The sequence below is a fragment of the Erythrolamprus reginae genome, chromosome 5, assembly GCF_031021105.1.
Source record: "Erythrolamprus reginae isolate rEryReg1 chromosome 5, rEryReg1.hap1, whole genome shotgun sequence".
NCBI lineage: Eukaryota > Metazoa > Chordata > Lepidosauria > Squamata > Dipsadidae > Erythrolamprus > Erythrolamprus reginae.
In genome coordinates, this window is record NC_091954.1 from 39234252 (window position 1) to 39255621 (window position 21370).

The 21370-nt window shown below is 43.7% G+C and overlaps 1 protein-coding gene across 2 annotated transcripts in view; it reads right to left on the minus strand.

Moving 5' to 3' along the window:
- Nucleotides 1-21370, minus strand: part of KNDC1 (kinase non-catalytic C-lobe domain containing 1) — a 101734-nt gene that overhangs the window by 37092 nt on the left and 43272 nt on the right. Inside the window, exons 7-13 of one of the 2 annotated variants that reach the window (XM_070752431.1) lie at nt 14652-14766; nt 10015-10086; nt 9861-9922; nt 6628-6786; nt 6267-6344; nt 3608-3683; nt 3246-3408 (exon numbers count right to left, since the gene is read on the minus strand). In XM_070752431.1, coding sequence (XP_070608532.1) covers nt 3246-3408; nt 3608-3683; nt 6267-6344; nt 6628-6786; nt 9861-9922; nt 10015-10086; nt 14652-14766 — 725 coding nt within the window. The remainder of the gene's footprint in view (nt 1-3245; nt 3409-3607; nt 3684-6266; nt 6345-6627; nt 6787-9860; nt 9923-10014; nt 10087-14651; nt 14767-21370) is intronic. The other variant, XM_070752432.1, reaches the window with a different exon arrangement.

The window sequence follows — 21370 nt, forward strand, 5'->3', positions numbered from 1 at the left end:
TCCTGGGGCCGTTATATCAATATGATTTTTCACATCAGCCATCCATCTATTAATGGTAGTTAATTCCTGCTAAAGCAACTTCAAGAGCTGAAAGCTTATCGGTGTGGAAACAAAACAGTAGCGGTCTATTCTAGGTATCCAGAAGTATGTAACTTTGTAAATTAAAAGAACACACAATACAAAAGCATACATATATTTTGTACATGATACCAGGCGTTCAGATGTTTAACTTCTCTTGTTGAAGGGAAAACTAAATATCAATGAATACAGATGGTCCTCGGCTTACAACAGTACACTTAGTGACTATTCAAAGTTACAACGGCCCTAAAAATAGTGACTCGTGATTGTTTTTTGCACTTAGGACAGCATCCTCATGGTCACGTGATCACAATTCAGATGCTTGGCAACTGGCTCATATTTATGCCGGTTGCAGTGTCCTGAGGTTATGTGATCCCCCGGTGGGACCTCCAGACAAGCAATGTCAATGAGGGAGCCAGATCCACGTAACAACTGTGTCACTAATTTAAACAACTGCAGTGATTCACTTAACAACTGTGGCAAAAAAGGTCGCAAAATGGAGCAAAACTCACTTAACAAATGTGTCACTTAGCAACTGAAATTTTGGTCTCAATTGTGGTTATAAGTCAAGGACTTCCTGTACAGGCCCATGGTTAGCAGCCAGCTCCAATCAGAGCTTCAGGATAGCAGTGTAAAGTTAAAGGAAGTTCTGGGGAGGGAAAAAAATCCCCAATAACCAAGGTTGTGCAAAGAATGGTCCCCAATCTGTGGGTTGCAGCCCACCACCAGTATATGGACTATTTGCAACTGGGCCATGTGAATGGCTGGCTGGTGCACATGTGTTTGTGCAGAGCCCCATTCACGTGAGCATCGTGGGGAACTCATGGCCCCACTCACACAAGTGTTGTGGACACTCGTGGCACCTGTCGTACGAGCATCACGGTTGTTCAGGGCTTCACTCGCATGAGCATGGCAGATACTTGCAGTCCCACTCGCATGAGCATCACAGCCTCTCGTTGTCCCACTCATGCACGTGCCTGCCCCTCCCACAAAACCATCCCCTCTTTCCCCCATCAATAGCCCACCAACCCAGAAATGTTGCAGAAATCTGGCTTAGATTTCAGGGCAGGAATGTTCTTGACATTTTGCTGCAGTTCCACAATTGTTAGGTTAAATATTCACTTGATAATGTCAAGCCGGTGCAAAAGTTGGTGATAAATTAACAGCTTGCCACACTATCTATAGAAGGCCTAATGTTTATGGGAAAGGGAGGGGTGGTTAAGCTGATTAACCCGTTGTTATGTCTCTCTCCACTGTAGTATATGGTTTTTCTTGAGGGGAGGCCGCCTGTCAAGCCGATGCAGAAGTTGGTGATTAATGAACGACTTGCCACACTATCTATAGAAGGCCTAATGTTTATGGGAACTTGAGAGGGGTGATTTTCATGAGAGAACAGATGCAGCCACAAAGCATTCTTTCAACTGGTTCAAGGCCATCCTATGCCCACCCACCTGGGTGGAAGTAGAAAGACTGGCCAAGTTGGCACAATCTGAATGGGCACAATCTGGCACAACCTGAATGGGCAATGTGACAAGTTCGTGGGTGTGGGACAAGGGATGTGAACTTTCAACTGGGTGGGAAACTTGGATTCAGTTTTCCCAGTGTAGGTGCCAGGATGGCTCCAACAATAAATTGGAACTCTCAGGAGTACTTGAACTTGGACTCTGATTTAGCTACCTGGAACCTTGGCAGGTAAGTTCATACAACAGGTAGTCCTCAACTTATAACTAGTCACTTAGCAACCATTCAAAGTTGTCACACATCACCCAAAATATATTTATGATCCATTTCTGAAGTTCCTGTAGCTGTCCCTCCATGATCACGTGTCCACATTTTTGGCACTCAACCACTGGCTTGCATTTAGAACCATTTGCAGCTCCCTGCGGTTAGATGCTGAACTTTTTTTTTTTTTGCCAAAAACTGGTGTTTACTTTTCTCCCTGCTAAATTTAGCTTTTTTTGCTGTTAAGAAAAATGTGATTAAAGAATGTAATGCACGGCATTCTAAATGACCTGATTTATATATAATATATTGCAATGTAATGTGTTAAATGAATTTTATTTTATTTTGTAAACATTCTTTTACCATGATTTGAAGTGGATTTGTTTGAAAGAAACTGTCATTAAGATTAACCAGACTCAACTGTGGCAAATTAAAGACAACAATGAAAACATACAAACTTCTCTGTTGATAAAAATAGGAAAAAAGGAAAGACTCAGGGGAATTTAAATTTGTTTCTCTCTGCAAAAGTCAGAATATCTTTATGATGTGATTAGCTTCATCCTAGTGAAAAATATGTGTGTGTGTATACAAAAGTGGTTTTTCTTGTTGTCAGTCAGGATTTTGAGGAGATATCGTTCTTCACAGCAGAGACAACAGATTGTTATGAATCAGTGAGGCGCACTATGCCTATGAGGCTTTCGAGTACCAACCAATGGAACAGCTTGCCTTCGGAACTTGTGAGAGCTTCATCAGTTGAGACTTTCAGGAAGAGATTGGACTGCCATTTGTCAGAAATGGTGTAGGCTTGAGCAGGGGGTTAGACTAGATGACCTAAAAGGTCCCTTCCAGCTCTGTTAATCTGTTAAAGGCCTACAAACCTGTAATGTACCTTGTATGTTCCTCTTGGCTTCTAGGTGCTCAGCCTTTTGATGCCAAGGAGTTGTACTCCCCCTACCCACCTGAAAAGAAATCTGTTCCAAATGCAAAACACAAGCAGAGGAGAGGAGTTTCAGGTTCAGTTTTACTTTCACAGCACCAAGCAGAGGATAGGATGGGGGAGGCTTCTGTGGGGCAAGGTCGAGGAAGAGAAGGAAATAGAATAGGAGACAATTCTGTATGGCAAGGCTGAGGAAGAGAAGGGGATAGGATGGGAAGGCTTCTGTGGGGCAAGGCTGAGGAGGAGAAGTGGATAGGATAGGAGACAATTCTGTATGGCAAGGCTGAGGGAGAGAAGGGGATAGGAAGGGGAGGCTTCTGTGAGGTAAGCCTGAGGAGAGAAAGGGACAGGAGCAGCCGATCATAACTACTCACTAATTTTCAAGCTATGTCTATTTACCAAACCCGATCACATAGTTCCTTAGCAGAGTACGGGTATTTATTCACAGTATATAATAAATGTAACTTGCCTCCCATTCATTGCCTGGACAACACACAACCAGACTTACATTTTATGATTTATATTCTGATGCAGAATAATAGGTTTAAAATGAGTTGCTGAAGAAGTGAAGGCACTTGGTAACGTGATCCTTTCTCTGTTTAAAGGTGACTGGCAAGGAACCGGTCCTTTTACTGCTATCAGTTTACTTTCATTGCTCATAGGCAAAAATCCTGAAAGTGGGAACAGAATTAACAAAGAGAAAGATGCACGCTGTTTAAAGAAAAGTGAACAGTCCACCACCCCCTCCAAAAAAAAGTCTCTAACATGTCTCTAACATGTCTAACAAGTCTCTAATCTAAGTACATTACTTAGATTTTTCTTACTAAAAAGGAATCAGGAACAGCAAGGTGTTTAGTATAAAATACTCACCTAAGTTAGCATTTCCTGAACAACTTTCATTTTGAAAAGGCCAGCTAACATTAAAAGAATCCTCTCCTCTGAAGTCCTATCAGCAGAATAATGAAGGATGAGAAAAGTCTTAGAAATATTGTTTTCAGCATCCAGGCACACAATCGCTGGTACCCCCCAAGACCAAGAGAAATAGAAATGTTTCCTCTTCTCTGCCTAAGGGCCTAAATTCTTTATACTTCCAATTTCAAGGAAGTCAGAAGAATAAAAGATAGAAGGAAGTCCTGGAGCTAAATGCCAGTTCTAAATGTAGGCTATTTAGAAAGGTTTTCCTATTGTGAATGATAGTAGAAGCTCCTCTGTATCATTATCTAGATTTTGTATAGGCTGCTTTTGACCTCTTTCACCTCAAAAATCCCAATGCATAATATAGATATATATATAAAAAGAAGTTAAGTTACGGTAGTTTTCCCCAAAGCAGACCAAAAGAAAAATCAGGTTATAGGAACAAGAAATGTTAGGTTACTAGAATACTTATTTTCTGGTGCTTGAATCAATTGGCAGTTAAAATGGCCTTTGAAAAGATCCAAGGTCACCATACAACTATTGAAGGAAGGGCGGAAGGAATATCTATATAGCTATAAATTCATATTCTCTCATACTCCAATTCTGGTGCCATAGCAACAGCAAAATAGAGGGAGGGAGGGTGGGACTTGTTCATCAAGTCTCTCCTCTCACATCACAATCTTGCCATTTAGCATAGCAATAGCATTAGCATTTAGACTTACATACCGCTTCATAGTGCTTTTACAGCACTTTCTAAGGAGTTTACAGAATCGGCATATTGCCCACAACAATTTGGGTCAGTGAGGGCGAACCTATGGCAAAGGTGCCACAAGTGGCACGCGGAGACATATCTGCTGGCACGTGAGCCATTGCCCTAGTTCAGCTCCAACATACATGTGTGTGCCGTCCAGCTGTTTTTGGGCTCACACAGAGGCTCTGGGAGGGCGTTTTTGGCTTCCAGAGACCCTCTGGGGGGATGGGGGAGGGTGTTTTTACCCTCCCCTGGCTCCAGGGAAGTCTTTGGAGCCTGGGGAGGGCGAAACACAAGTCTACTTGGGAAACAGGCCATTTACAGACTCCAGTGGGGTGGGGGAAGCTTTTTTCGCCCTCCCTAGGCATTGAATTATGGATATGGGCATTTGCGCTTGAGTCCTTGGAGAGGGGCGGCATACAAATCTAATTAATAATGATAATGATAATGATAACGAAAGCACGCGCACACACTCTTTCAGCACCCGAGGAAAAAAAGGTTCGCCATCACTGATCTGGGTCCTCATTTTAGCCACCTCGGGAGAATGGAAGGCTGAGTCAAGCTTGAGCTGGTGGTGAGATTTGAACTGCTGAACTATAGCTAGCAGTTAGCTGCAGTAGCCTGCAGTGTTGCACTCTAACCACTGAGCCACCCTGGCTCTTTATGAAGGATGTAATTTTAACAGGAAAGATACAAGCCATTTGGAGCAAAGGTATTCAACCTTGACAACTTTAAGTCTTGTGAACCTCAAACTCCCAGAATTCCCCTACCTTCTGGGAAATTTTAGGAGCTGAAATCCACAAGTCTTTTAAGTTATCAAAATTAGATACCCCGGCATTAGTCACTTTCTTAAAGATTACTTGAATAAGACAGAGCCTTAGGTGCCTTTCTGATTGTAATGAATTCTATTCTTTGCCATTGGAGACACCTGAAGTTATTGAATTCCAAATATATGCTCTGAGTATATCTGCTAATGATTAAAATGTTGGCATGCTTTAAGTATGGTTCTCAAATTTTCCACCCATTCTCTCTCCCAAAGAGTTTTTAAAGAAGAAATGAAATTAAGGGACACACCTCATATACTGCTTTGGACTCTCTGAGAAAAGCCAGATTAAAAAATGTTTAGAATATATAACCTGCCTCACAAGATACTGTACATATTTATTCATTCATTGACCTAGAATAGCATAAGAGCAAGAATGATAAGGAAAGGCTGAATTTATTATGAACATGCAAAGCAGTCAAGATCTAGTTTGTGATTTGATTGGAACACTCAATATGATCTGAATGCACAGTGTGATAATGCACAGTTTAAAAAGTTTAATATATCTATCAAAGTTACAGAATAACTTTGAATAATATATATATATATCTGCACACACAGAAATCCACTGATTTTTTTCAAGTCAATTCAAATATCTGATTCAATTCAGTTCAATGGTCAAATCACCTTCAAATCTAACATATGACCTGAAGCTGGGATGTTAATTTATGACACTTTATTATAATTATAATATTATACCTGTTGGAGAAATGGTCATTACTGAGCTGTACTCTAAACTCCAAATAGAGTTTAGCTATTTTAGAACATGTGCAGGCTGTAATTTGGAATCATTGCTAAGATAACATAGTGGAAATATGAATGGTTTCTATAATTATGGTCTACTCCATAAGACAACTTTTTAAAATAAGTCTTGAAAACAGTTTAATTATTCTGTGTTTTATTTATGAATTATTAAACCGTGGTACTGAACCAAAATGAAATTAAAAGAATGTATGAAGCAAGGTTAATTTTAGTCTGAATAGACTGAACTTTACTGGAATAAAATGTAGACACAGGCACACCACACCAAAAATACATACCTGAAACGCCACTTTTGCCAAAACTTCTAGAATCATCCTGCTGCTGATATTTTGTTCAAGCAGATAACTATGACAAATCTAGAAATATGAAATTTCATGTGAATTACAGACACTAAGAGAGAGGATGTATGTGTTAAAAAAACTAGGCATTTTCAAAATAATTTGAATTAATGGAGAAACTTTATTAACAATTAAGTCAAAATTGCTCAAAATTAATAAAATCCCATGAAGGTGTGTTGCAAACAGCCACTAGGGCAACCACGCAAATTGGATGGATTATAACCCAATAGAAATTTTTATTTGCTACTTAAACTGGTTTATGGAAATAAAAATGAAAATTAAACTGCTGAATTTAATTTACCTTAATTGCATCTGCTAAAGAAGGGCGGTCTTCTGGATTGCTTCTTGCCATACTCAGTAGAAAATTTTTCAGTTTCCCTGGCAACACCAATTTGTGATCAGGTGGAAAATTGCTTCTTGCTGCTTTCCACAAAATTGCAGCCATATAGTAAATACAAGCCTGTGGGAAATGGCACCGTGAAAAGGCATCTTAGCCACTTTATTTTCTCCTTGTTCTTGAATGCACATGGTGGGACATCCAAATCAACATGAAACTGGGGTGTTTGTTAAAACTATAATTGTCCAGCAGATGAACTACAAGCTTCAGATCAAGTGTCTATGGAGGTTCTCAGTCATCCACGTCATGGCTGTCCCAAAGATGCTTTTTCAAAAGGTGTCTTTGTCTTTCCTTGAAGCTATTTTGCTTCTCATCCAAGAATCATGTCAGAACTAAAGACTCTTCTTAGGTGAGAAGAGAAATGTCTTCAAGGAAAAACAAAGTCCAGTGGCCTTTTGAGAACACATTTGGGTTCAGATCAAGTAAATAAGCCTATTCTAGGGATATCTTAGGCTGGCACAAGTAAATGTAACAATGGACTTTCCCTCATCCCCAAAGCAAGTCACAAACATCTATTAATGAGTTGATCTCCAAATAGATCACTCAGCGACTGTAATATGGAATAAAGTTGAAAATGTGCACTCTTGCCTTTCAGGGCTTGATATTAAGGAAGCTTCTTACACGAAGCTCAGCCTTATCAATACTTGATAAGCTCTCCAATTACTGGAGGAATATATGGATGTTTGATATCCAATGATTGATCTAAAGACATTTGAGAGGCCAGGCACTTAAACACCTGCCCGATAGTTGCAGAGGTGCAGATTAACTCGGGGCTTCTCCCTTGGCTGGCATTTTTGCACTATAGCGCGAGAGCACCCAGCAATACTTCCGGTATTTCAGAGCCGGCTCGCCTCTCATGCCGTCCTTTCCAGCTTGCCTGCCTTCCCTGCAGACACCCACCCGCCCTCTGCTCAATTCAGGGTGTTTTTAATGGTCACCTATTTTGGGGGCCAAGTAGGAATTTTTTGCAATCACAACACAATTTAGTCAATATTCTCCATCCTGATGAGTGGGAGGGAATTTGGTTAGGGGTGCATCTGTTTTAGAAATAGACTCTTGTTCCTACAATCCGTTGCTTAATCTTGGTCACTGTATGGCAGAAACGGGGCAGAAAAGGGTATTAGTAGCAACTGTGTTCTCTCCCTTGGGCATCTTTTGGAAGATGACTGGCTGCCCCTTTCCACAACTCATGTTGCCTATGTCATTTCCAGTTCTGGGTTACGGGGGTGAGCCCTCCCACACACTTGGGGAGTGGCTTATACGGAGGGGTGTAGGTTGTTCATGCCTCGCCCTGACCGGGCAAGGAGTTACGCCTATTAGTTGCCCAAGTATGTTTTGTGAGGAAATTCCGCCCCATTTAGCAACCTCTGCAGGTCTTTCTGTAAATATGTTAATAAAGTGACCCCTTTTACTCAGCTCAGTGTCCGAGTGTTCATTTCGCGTCCAATGCAACTGAACAATTCTGTCTATATCAACTCCCAAAAAATTTGGCAAAAACGGGATAAAGATCAAATCATGTTAATATCTGCATTCCCAAATAGTCCACAAATCAATTCCACAGGTAAAATAAGACTTTTGTATTGAGAGTGGCTACACAGAATCATGAGCTTGTGATTGTTCTGTATCTCCTCCTCCTCCTTACACCCACATGAATTAGGGAGGTATCTGTCTCAGCCACTTAGGCATTGCTTGTTTTGGATTTAAGCCATGATTTTCTCCTGGTCACTTTGGGAACGGGATCTGGCCTATCTCTGACAAAGTCATTGTCTTCACTGTTTACTTTAAGTTAATGTTCCAATTCCTGAGACACATCTCTGGACATTTAGCTCACTCTTAACATTCTTTAAATGTCTCTCTGTAGCTATATTGTTTAACATTCCCACATAATTTATGATCAACTTATTAATGTTTTCTCCATTCCACTCCTTCACAGATCATTATCAGCCTTCTTCATATTCACTTTTCACAGATTTTTAAACTTTAATTATTTCTTGTTTTAGTGAACTTTATTATTTGCAACTACAGTGGTACCTCTATTTAAGAACTTAATTTGTTCTGTGACCAGGTTCTTAAGTAGAAACGTTCTTAAGAGGAATTAATTTTTCCCATAGGAATCAATGTAAAAGCAATACATGCAAACCCATTAGGAAAGAAATAAAAGCTCCGAATTTGGGTAGGAGGAGGAGGAGGAAGAAGAGGAGGAGGACAGTCGCTGCCGAAGGAAGAAGGTGAAGTGAGGGGAATCAAAAAAATCCAAAACTTTAAGGCTTAAAAAAAAAGAGGGACTCTGGGGCGGCGAGGAGGAACCCGCGCCTCTAATACACCCGGCGTGAGGCTGCCTCCCATACGCTGTTTCCCATACACTGCTTCCCCTACACTCGCTGCTGCTGCTGCTTCCTGCTGCCTCTTCCTTCCCATGCTGAAGGGCTCCCCTCTCCTCTTGCTCGTTCACTTTGTAGCTGGCGCCTTTCTTTGCTGTGGTGACTCCTCAGCTGGAGAGGGAGCGTTTCTTTTTTCTGGGTGCTGGCAGAGGTTTATTCCCTGTGCAAGCACCCAGAGAAAGGAAAATGCTTCGTTCGCTCTGGGCTGCCAAAGACTCCTTAAGCGCCACTGAAAGGCTCCTCTGGCAGCCCAGAAAAACCCAAGAGGGCCAGGAATAAAGAGCGAATGGCAGGAAACTGGCCGGGCCTTTGTGCCGCTTGCAAATTTCCTGGGAATATCTTCCGGGTTCGGGTTCTTAAGTAGAAAATGGTTCTTAAGAAAAGACAAAAAAATCTTGAACACCCGGTTCTTATCTAGAAATGTTCTTAAGTAGAGGCGTTGTTAAGTAGAGGTACTATTGTATATTTTTCTTCTCTGTATATGTGGGAGTTGAATGCAAAATAAGACCACCAATCTTATAAGTTATCAGTAAATATCAAAGACATATATACCAGCATGCACTTTATCTTTGATGTGTTAGGCAAAACCTCCACTTTTCAAAAAGGATACTAAAAGCAGATAAGTTGCAGCATCCTGAAATATAAAGAAACTATGTACATATAGTACAAATCTGGATAGAATTTGTCTTGGAGTATAGCCCATTTTAAAGATGGATCTTCATTAGGATATAATGCAAAGATCATATATTTTAATACCTTTTCCGTAACAAAACTCTCTTCTGCTGCCTCAGGAGGCAGGTAAAACCTATCCAATGATTCTAAAAGTAAAACAAAATGCAATAGCAATTTTAATTTTTTAAACAAAATTAAATGAAACTTAAAAATGTTAACCACAACAACAAGTATTTACCTTCAATTCCATATGAAACAAAAGAAATCCTTCCATCATGGTTGATTACTACAGAATCCAAACATAAATATGCTGGGAAATAGACAATAACATTAACAATATTAACAGGGCTTATAATATCACTGACATCTATTTTGATTATTTTGTTATAAAACAGAATAATTAAATTATGAAATGTTGAATTCTGACAGACTAAAGTAGACTGTTACCCAACCATAGGTCCATTAGAAGCGTATGCAGCCTCTAAGAGATAAGAGTGCTCTTCATACATTTTGCTGGCTGTGAGATTCTGGCAGTGAAGTCCACACATCTCGAAGTTGCTGAGAAACACTGCTCTATTTAATGCCTAGAGGATTTTCCTGTAATCCTGAGTTTACGTGGGAGTTAAAGTAAGATGACCCAAATCTCTCAGCCCTTGAGGTAAACCTAAGGAGTAGGGAAATTTTGATCCACAAAATTGGCATGTTGGTGCATTGTAGGACCTTCTGATTGGATATACTGTAGTTTGTTTGTTTGTTTGTTTGTTTGTTTATTTATTTATTTATTATTTGGATTTGTATGCCGCCCCTCTCCGAAGACTCGGGGCGGCTCATAACAAGTGGAACAAATCATAAATAATCCGACTAAATTTAAAATATTTGAAGATTTAAAAAACCCCATATACTAACAGGCACGCACACAAGCATACCATGTATAAATTAAACATGCCCAGGGGGAGATGTTTCAGTTCCCCCATGCCTGACGGCAAAGGTGGGTTTTAAGGAGTTTACGGAAGGCAGGAAGAGTAGGGGCAGTTCTAATCTCCGGGGGGAGCTGGTTCCAGAGGGCCGGTGCCGCCACAGAGAAGGCTCTTCCCCTGAGGCCCGCCAACTGACATTGTTTAGTTGACGGGACCCGGAGAAGGCCCACTCTGTGGGACCTAATCAGTCGCTGGGATTCGTGCGGCAGGAGGCAGTCTCGGAGATATTCTGGTCCAATGCCATGAAGGGCTTTAAAGGTCATAACCAACACTTTGAATTGTGACCGGAAACTGATCGGCAGCCAATGCAGACTGCGGAGTGATGGTGAAATATGGGCATACCTAGGTAAGCCCATGACTGCTCCGCAGCTGCATTCTGCACGATCTGAAGTTTCCGAACACTTTTCAAAGCTAGCCCCATGTAGAGAGCATAACAGTAGTCGAACCTCGAGGTGATGAGGGCATGAGTGACTGTGAGCAATGAGTCCCGGTCCAGATAGGGCCGCAACTGGTGCACCAGGCGAACCTGGGCAAACGCCCCCCTCGCCACAGCTGAGAGATGGTTTTCTAATGTGAGCTGTGGATCGAGGAGGACGCCCAAGTTGCGGACCCTCTCTGAGGGGGTCAATAATTCCCCCCCCAGGGTAATGGACGGACAGGTGGGATTGTCCTTGGGAGGCAAAACCCACAGCCACTCCGTCTTATCCGGGTTGAGTTTGAGTCTGTTGACACCCATCCAGGCCCCAACAGCCTCCAGGCACCGGCACATCACTTCCACCGCTTCGTTGACTGGGCATGGGGTGGAGATGTAGAGCTGGGTATCATCAGCATATTGATGATACCTCACCCCATGTCCTTGGATGATCTCGCCCAGCGGTTTCATGTAGATGTTAAATAGCGGGGGGGGGGAGGACCGACCCCTGAGGCACCCCACAAGGGAGAGACCTAGGAGCCGACCTCTGACCCCCCACTAACACCGACTGCGACCGGCCAGAGAGGTAGGAGGAGAACCACTGGAGGACAGTGCCTCCCACCCCCAACCCCTCCAGCCGGTGCAGAAGGATACCATGGTCGATGGTATCGAAAGCCGCTGAGAGGTCAAGGAGCACCAGGACAGAGGATAAGCCCCTGTCCCGGGCCCGCCAGAGATCATCCATCAACGCGACCAAAGCGGTTTCCGTGCCGTAACCGGGCCTGAAACCCGACTGCTGGGGACCTAGATAATTGGCCTCTTCCAAGGACCGCTGGAGCTGGAGTGCCACCACCTTCTCAACAACCTTCCCCATAAAGGGAAGGTTGGAGACTGGATGATAGTTATTAAGTGCGGCTGGGTCCAGGGAGGGCTTCTTGAGGAGGGGGCGCACGAGCGCTTCTTTATAGAGTGTTGGAAAAACTCCCCTCCCCAAGGAAGCGTTGGTAATCTCCTGGGCCCAGCTCCATGTCATATCCCTGCCGGCCGAAACCAACCAGGAGGGACACGGATCCAGTAAACAGGTGGCGGAACTCACAGCTCCAATGGCCTTGTCCACTTCATCAGGTGTCACCAGATCAAACTCTTCCCAGACAGGTGGACAAGTACGTGCCCCAGTCACCTCGACTGACTCGTTGTCAGTCGACTCTGTTTTACAATTGGAGTTGAGGTCGGCCCGGATCTGAGCAACTTTATCAGCGAAAAACGTGTTAAAATCCTCGGCACTACTCTGCAAGGGCTCCCCAACTCCCCCCTGGTTGAGAAGGGAGCGGGTCACCCTAAACAGAGTGGCCGGGCGGGATTCCGCTGATGCAATCAAGGCGGCATGGTACGCGCATCTTGCCGCCTTGAGCGCCACTTTGTAAGTCTTAATAAAAGCTCTTACAAGTGTTCGATCAGATTCAGACCTACTCTTCCTCCATCGCTTCTCTAGACGTCTCTTTTGGCGTTTCAACTCCCGGAGCTCCTCGTTGAACCATGGGGCTCTACGGGGTCTAACACCACGGAGAGGTCGCAAAGGCGCAATCCGGTCAAGAGCCTCCGCCGCAGCCCTGTTCCAGGCCTCCGCGAGAGACTCCGCCGAACTGTGGACGAGTGCCTCTGGAATAACCCCAAGCGCCGTCTGAAAGCCCTCTGGGTCCATCAGGCGTCTGGGGCGGAACATCTTCATTGGTTCCGCCTCACTGCGGGGAAGGATTGGAGCCAGGAAGTCGAGCCGTAGTAGAAAATGGTCTGACCATGACAAGGGCAATGCTTCTAAGCCCCTTAGTCTCAGACCATTACTCAGTTGCTCGAAAAGGAATACCATGTCAGGTGCGTGCCCTCCCTCGTGAGTCGGACCCTGTACTACTTGAGTCAGGTCCATGGCTGTCATGGTGGCCATGAACTCCTGTGCCAACCCAGAGGTTTCGCCGAGTGACGGCAGGTTGAAGTCCCCCAGGACAATGAGTCCGGGGAACTCCACCGCCAACCCGGCTACCTCCTCGAGTAGCACAGGCAGGGCTTTTGACACGCAGCTGGGAGGCAGGTACGTGAGAAATAAGCTCACCTGAACCCCTAAGTCCAACTTCAGCAAGAGAGACTCGCAACCCGCAATTTCCGGAGCAATGAGTCTACGCAGGCAAAGACTCTCCCTGACTATAATAGCCACTCCTCCCCCCCCCTTCCCTGGGGTCGAGGTTGATGCCATATCTGAAACCCGGCTGGGCAAATTTCAGAGAGAGGAACACCTCCCTCTGGGCCCAGCCAGGTTTCAGTAATACATGCCAGGTCGGCCTCCTCATCCAGGATCAAATCCAGGATGAGGAGAGCTTTATTTACCACCAACCTGGCATTAAGCAGCAGCAACCTGAGCCCAGGGCCAGAGTTACACTCACCACCAGTACCCAAGATTGGGCTCACAGAGCCAGAACAAGGGACCGTTATTAAGCAACGATCCCTCGTTCCCCTGGAACGGCTAACTCTGTGGCCCCCGCCATAACTGCCTCTCCCCAGCAACACAGGGATATTCCGACCCCCTGCCACCCCAGAGATCGGTGCCCCTTCCTCTCCTGTCTCCCGAGCGTCAGGTGGGCCAGTTGATTGCGTAGTGGCTAGTACCTTGCTTGGGTTATCCAAATTCCCAGGGAATTTCAATATATAATATGTTACCTTACACAATTGTCAAGCTTATATTAGTTTGGTTTAAAACAAACAAACAAACAAGCATAAAGGCAGAGTTCTTCAAAATGCCAAAGCTGCAAATAAGTTTATGAAGTGCTAAACCAGCATTAAGAATATTCATGCAAGCCCAGAATTCTGAAATAAATAGAAGGACCTATTAACAATCTGTAGTGATAGTGGAATTTTTACCTGCCAGATGAACACACAGATGCTCACCTGAGTTATTATTACAGAAATAAGCACCTTAAAATATTAAATAGCTATGTTAAAACATCCCAAACTGTGCCTTTACTTTATAATTCCTTTGTAATATTTGGTGGCATGGAGACAATGACTTTATAGCCATAATAAAATAGAAATGTAATGAATTATTGTGTTCATGTATCATTACACACAGTTTAAGATTTTTGTTCAAGACTTAAAGATAAATCAATCTACGAAAAGGAAGGTGTGAAATATTCTATAACTGAGGCTCCTACAGGTTTCCATTACATAGGTGATAATTAATATCCGAGTTATAGTCAACATTAAAATATAAGAAGTTTATTTTACAATCCATTTTTAATTGTAAGGATTAAATAGTCCCTTATTCTTTCCTGGCCACTTTTTATTAGCTGGTTGACTACGAAGTACAATAGGAAGCAAAAATGCATCTCTAAAGTATCAATTCATTCCACACTGAGAGCATTGAAAAAATTGAAGCATGTTGTAAATATTTTTTTAAACAATACATTAGTTAAAGAAAAAAAATAGCAAAGGTCATACCTGGATAATCTGTATATGTCTCCAGAGTGAGCAAACATTCATGGCATAAAGCCCAAAGTTCATAATCTTTCAAGGGTTTACCGTACTGTATTAAGAGATGTTTCAGAAAAACACACTGAAAGCAAAATGTTAAGGACAGTTGAGAAACAGAAAGTGCTTTTGAAACCATAGTCATTACAATGTGTGTTAAATTTAAATTACAGTATATGCATGATAATCTATGCACGTAAGTTATTGCATTTATGATATACCGTGTTTCCCCGATAGTAAGACCCCCCCGATTGTAAGACATATGGGGGGTTTCAGGGGGGTCGGCTAATATTAGCCATACCCCGAAAGTAAGACATATGTCTTACTTTCGGGGAAACACGGTATTGCGGGGGGGGGGGAGCCCGATGACCCGCCGAGCAGGTGGGAGAGCTCGGCCGCAAGGCACAAAGGATTTCCCTCGAGAGAGAGAGAGTGGGGGATAGTCGTCGTCGGAGCGCTAAAGACCAGGGCAGAGAAAGCGCGAGCTGCATGCGGGAGAAGCGGAGGAGGAATCAGGCAAGCCGAATGGGAGCCTGTTCTGTGTGAGTCCGGTCCGGGTTTTGCTTACAGCCCCGGGCATTAGCAATAGCAGCGGCGGCAGGAGAGGCAGCCCTTTGCAATGTGGTCCGCCTGTCTCGGCACTTGCAGAGCGAGGATGTAGAGGTGGGTTTGCGGAGGAGTTGCTGGCGGGGAATGGAGCGAGGGAGGGCAGGGGAGGGATTCCCATTCGGCTTGCCTGATTCCTCCTCTGCTTCTCCCGCATGCAGCTCTCGCTTTCTCTGCCCTGGTCTTTAGCGCTCCGACGACAACTATCCCCCACTCTCTCTCTCTCTCTCTCAAAGAAAAGCCTTAATTTCGTAGCCATCGGCCTTCCGAGGCTGGAGTTCATCCTTTTGGGGGATTACGATCGCTTAATCCAAACCACCGCCGCTATCCCCCCCCCCACGCGATTCCTTGCACCTTCTTCCCAACGTTATATCTGCGGTTCAGCCTCCTTCCCCGTCGAGAGAATTCCGATAGCAATACTAAGTTCTTTCCCTTTAAACACAAGCATAAGCACGCGACCCAAAGTAGAGATGCAAAACTTTTTCCAATGTAAGACATACCCCGATAGTAAGACATAGGGGGGCTTTTGGGGGTAAAAAGAAAGTAAGACATGGTCTTAATATCGGGGAAACACGGTAGGTCAATGATGGTGAATCTTTTTTGGCTCAGAAGCCAAAAGAGTGTGTGAGTGCAGGATAGCGTTTGCGTGCGTGCCCACACCTATAATGCCATGGCTTCCCCCCCCCGTGCATGCAGAACCCCTCTGCCCCCCCTCCCTTGGAGTCAGTGAAGTCTCCCCAGGCCTCAGTGAAGTCTCTTGGGCTGTTTTCCACTCTCTCCAGGGTCAGGAAAGCCTCATGAACCTGTTTGCCATCCCCAGGGTTCAGGAAAGCCTCCTGAAGCCTGGGGGTGGTGAAAATGGCTCAATGAGCCAACAGGAAGCTTGCCCATTAGATCGTTTTTCGCCATCCCCAGGCTTCAGGTGCCTTTCCTGAATCCCGGGGATGGCAAAAAGGGGTTCATAAGGCTTTCCTGAAGCATGGGGAGAGCGAAAATGGCTGAAAAATCAGCTGGCCAGCATGCACATGTGCTCTGGAGTTAACATAGGGCAATGCCTCATGTGGCCTCAGATATGTCTCCATGTGCCATCACTGATATAGGTGATATATCTCTTCTCAAAATACTAGCATTTTTCTCACTTTGTCCGAAAATGCACACAGTAATGCCTTAGTGCCTTTGATATAAATGTGCAAAAGAATAACTTTTATTTCTTCTTTTAGCACAGAGAGATAGGATATATATAAATAGACAATTACAATATAATATTATATAGTTATAATATTAGAATTAGAACATGAAACTTTACAATTATATAATTGTAAAGTTTCATGTTCTTTTATAACCAGAAAAATGTGAATAAGGCGACTGAAATGCACAGAAAAGTTATTTTGAGGGCTACATTTTTCCACCTTGATTTACCAGTGAAATAGGACATAGAATCCTATTAAAAGCACTAATATTTAGACTGCCTTTATTATTTTTATAAATAACTCAAGGTAGGCAATATAATGTATCCTTTACTCCTTCCTCCTCAAATAACACATCCTAGATCTGAATGAATAAAATTTTCTCATAAAATATTTCATTTGCACAACTATTCCATTTGCACAACAGCATGTGAAATTGACTGTCAATCAGTGTTGCTTCCTAAGTGGACAGTTTGATTTCACAGAAGTTTGATTTACTTGGAGTTATATTCTGTATTTTAAGTGTTCCCTTTATTTTTTTGAGCAGTGTAGTTTTGCTATAAGAACAGCAGCAAGCACAATGCAAAACAAAAGGACCTTGCAATCAGGAACAACAAAGGCCAGGAAAAGCAACAACATCACAAGAAGGAAAAAGGAGAAATTAATTGATTAATTAATTGATTGATTAGGATTGTAGTTGAATGATATGAGAAGACCGAAACAACTCTTCCCCTAGGGCTCCTGGCTATGTTTAAATCATAAGTAGCTTTTTCTGAGATGAAATGGTCTCCTAGTGTCCTTGCCTTTTCTGGTTGAGATAGCTAGCCTGAAACCTGGTTAGATAGAGGAAGCCCTCTGTGCTTACCTACCCTGGTCTTGGTGGTACACGCCAGGGGCCTCCTCTTCACTACTATTAAGCTGAGGAGGAGCATGATTTTATTACAAACAGGGCTGGGCTTCCACAGAATTAATTGGAGTCCAAGGACTCCAGTAATCTAGCATCCAGAATCCTGGGTTGAAGTAGGTGGAGAAGGACAGAAAGAGGAAAGGGAACCTAAAACATAGAACAAGGAATCATAGATCTGGAAGGGACCTCAGAGATCTTCTACTTCAACCTCCTGCTCAAAATAGGAAACCTTCTACCGTCCCCAGAGTTGGGCTGCTGCCGGAACAGCTCTGGAATGTGAGTACGGGATTGAGCGCATCTCGCACAGGGTTGTTGATGCGAGTGCATTTCAGCAAGGTTTTTTGCTTCCCAGCATGCCAAAACGTGTATTCCCATGTGGAAATTTGCATCCTGCACAGGTGCGGGAAGCAAAATTGCGCTCGATCCCATACTTGCGTTCCAGAACCACGGAACTGCATGCAATTAGCCATCCGGCAGCAGCCCACCTCTGGCTGTCAAATGGCTGTCCAGTCTATTTTTGAAAACTTCCAGTGATGGAACACCCACAACTCCAGGAGACAAGCTATTCCATTAATTGTTCTCACTGTCAGAAAATTTTCTCTTTACTTCTAGGTTGTATCTCTCGTTAACAAGCTTCCGCCCATTACTTGTCCTGCCCTCCGGTTCTTTGGGGAATAAGTCAATCCTCCCCACTCTGTGACAGTTCTTCAAGTACTGGAGTGGAGACAATCCTTTCCCTATGGTCTTCCTCTCCTGGCCTTCCTTCCTATTTTTGATTTCTTTGCTGTCTACCATTTCTTCAGAATAGGTTACAAAATAACTTACCACCCAGTCCCCAAGGGCTCCTCTCATTAAATGTCTATCCTTCTCCAAGTCTCTCATTCTTGGGGACAGGGCTGTTTCCCCCCACACACACTTTTAAAGCTTATTTCCTTTGCTCCTTGAATAAAAATGAACCTTCAGAATTTTTCTTCTATTCATTCCAATGAGTAGATTATTGAATTAAATTCAAGACACTTGGGAGTCCAGTCAAATTTTAAAGACCATTTAGTTGAATGAAGAACGATTAATGATAAAAGAAGGACTTTAAGGAGCCAGTGAAGGAGCATGAAATATTCTATGTTATTTTTGATATTTACAACTTTGTTTATGGTTCACAATATAAATTTTGTTTATGGGTCACGATAGGAAATGATGTTTAGGCAGGAAAAACTCCTGCCCAAAATTCAAGAATTCTCTAGTACCAAGACCAAATCAATACCAATATCAAATTCAGTCATGATCTAGTGCAACTGTTCTTAAGTTTTACAGTATAATGTACCACCACCTCATCCTCAAATGTGTTGAGGACCATTTCATAAGCCAAAGTCCCATGTTATAGGCCTTTCTTCTAGCTGACCCAAGCTCTCCCCCTTCAATTGATTAGAATATTTTAAAAATTAAAGTGTACAGCCTCTGAGAAGACTTGTAATGTATTTGCCAAACTTCTAAAATGTTGGCTTTTTTTAAGTAAAGTTTTTTTTTCCTGGCGTCCACAGTGTGAGTAGTCAGGAACCAATGTTTTACTGCTAAGAGTTTGATTTCATTTATAAATATTAAGAACAACATTTCTGAATGCCTAATGCTCATGTATAGTAGAAAAGAAAGGAAAATAAGTTTATTTTTCCATGCACATCCACTCTACTTTGTGTTCAAAAGATTCAATATTTCAGGGAACATTTTTTTCTGGACAAAAGTTGGATTTATCTTAGTTTTCTTAGGAAAAAGAAATAATTTCCTATTTATGAAAGATAAAAGGAATTTTTTTCCTGAAAACTATGTCCAGCTTCTGAACAGGGATCAGAATAGGGATCAGGATAACAGTAATTCTGTGAAAATTATATATTGTCCACCAGTAACTTGATTTTCACTTCTATGACAGTCTGAGGTTGAAATTATCAGAACAAAGCAAGAGAAGAATGCATACAAAAGTTTTATACTGCAGTTCAAAAGCCATGGCAACTGCATGAAAAAGAGGCAAGGCAATGAGGTTAAAATTAAGGTTAGAGAAAAAGACTTCTCAGTCACACTTGAATTGGTTTATTTAAGAATTGCAAAGCGAAAGCCATTTTAAAAAGTCTGAAGATACAGTTACAAAGTTGGCAGGCAGCAGGTTTGGCAATATAATTTTGATATAAAGCAAAGAGGAGCATAGAAGCATGAGGGTGACATTAAAGTTGACCGATCGAGCATCAAGGAAATTTATGTTGTTTCTGAGACAAAAGGGAACATTAAAACAAAGAAAGCTGAAAAGTGCATCAAGATTTGTACATTTCCAAAATGAACACCTAATACAATCAGAAAGCATTCAAATCATTCCTGAATACTGAACCAAACTGTCAATTTTATTCTTCTGTTTCTACCTCTTTATAATAACTCTTATAGCCTGCTTATCTTATTTTATAGCATAAAATAAAATATAAAATATTATTTATAGTATATCCCTGGCATCTTATTTTAAAATCTTAGTGTACATAGTAAGCTAAGGGATATTGGTTTAGACCATAGCAGCCTCAGACATAAAATTGCTTCTAATTCTCCACCTACAAGTTGCTATATACAGTGATCCCTCGAGTTTCGCGTCCTCGAGCATTGCGAAAGGGCTATATCGCTAGTTTTCAACCCGGAAGTAAACTCCACCATCTGCGCATGCGTGCCCTTCCACGCATGCGTAGATGGTGGAGCTTCCCCGCCGGGCAGAGGCTTCCCTGGGTCTTCCCCCTCTTGCCCCGGTAAGACCCCAGCGGCGGCGCGAGCAACAGCGTGGGCTGGCGGGCAGCACGCGCGCAGAAACCCCAGCTCCGCTTCCCAGCTGGGAAGCGGAGCCGGCAACAGCGTGGGCGGGCGGGCGGCGCGCGCGAGCCTGGGGACACCCCACCTCCGCCTCCCAGCTGGGAAGCGGAGCTAGGGTGTCCCCACCGCGCGCGCGTTGCTGGGGAAAGCGCGCGCGCTTGGGGACACCCCACCTCCGCCTCCCAGCTGGGAAGCGGAGCTAGGGTGTCCCCACCGCGCGCACGTTGCTGGGGAAAGCGCACGCGCTTGGGGACACCCCACCTCCGCCTCCCAGCTGGGAAGCGGAGCTAGGGTGTCCCCACCGCGCGCACGTTGCTGGGGAAAGCGCGCACGCTTGGGGACACCCCACCTCCGCCTCCCAGCTGGGAAGCGGAGCTAGGGTGTCCCCACGCGCGCGCGCGTTGCTGGGGAAAGCGCGCGCGCCTGGGGACACCCCACCTCCGCCTCCCAGCTGGGAAGCGGAGCTAGGGTGTCCCCACGCGCGCGCGCGTTGCTGGGGAAAGCGCGCGCGCCTGGGGACACCCCACCTCCGCCTCCCAGCTGGGAAGCGGAGCTGGGGTGTCCCCAAGCGCGCGCGCACCCCAGGCGCGAGCAACGGGGTGGGCGGGCAAAGGGCGGGTGGCAGTGGAAGCAAAAACACCATCTGCGCACGCGCAGATGGTGTTTTCACCTCCGCACCGCTACTTCGCTAAAAATCGATCATCGCGTGGGGTCCTGGAACGGAACCCTCACGATAATCGAGGGTTCACTGTATATATTTTTTAAATCACCCACTGCCAGAGACGCACTTTTTTGATATACTTTTTCCAACATTTATTACAAACTTGGTCCCCAAACTTTAATTCTTGTGGACTTCAAGTTCCAGAATTCTCCAGACAGCTATGCAGGCTGGAGAATTTTGGAAGTTGAAGTCCATAAGTCTTAAAGTTGCCAAGTTTGAAGACCTCTGATTTATTACATCAAGAATTGATGAAAATATCCAATTGCTGAGAAAAGCATTCTACTTGAAGAGTCTGACATGCCACATATATCAACTTTAAAGAAAAAGTGAATCAGAACCTTTATCGTTATAAAATTGTCCGTAAAGTGGTTCAAAATAAACTTAGCATGCAGATAAGTGTTTTTTAATTTAGTGTGATAAGGTAAAAATTTACTTC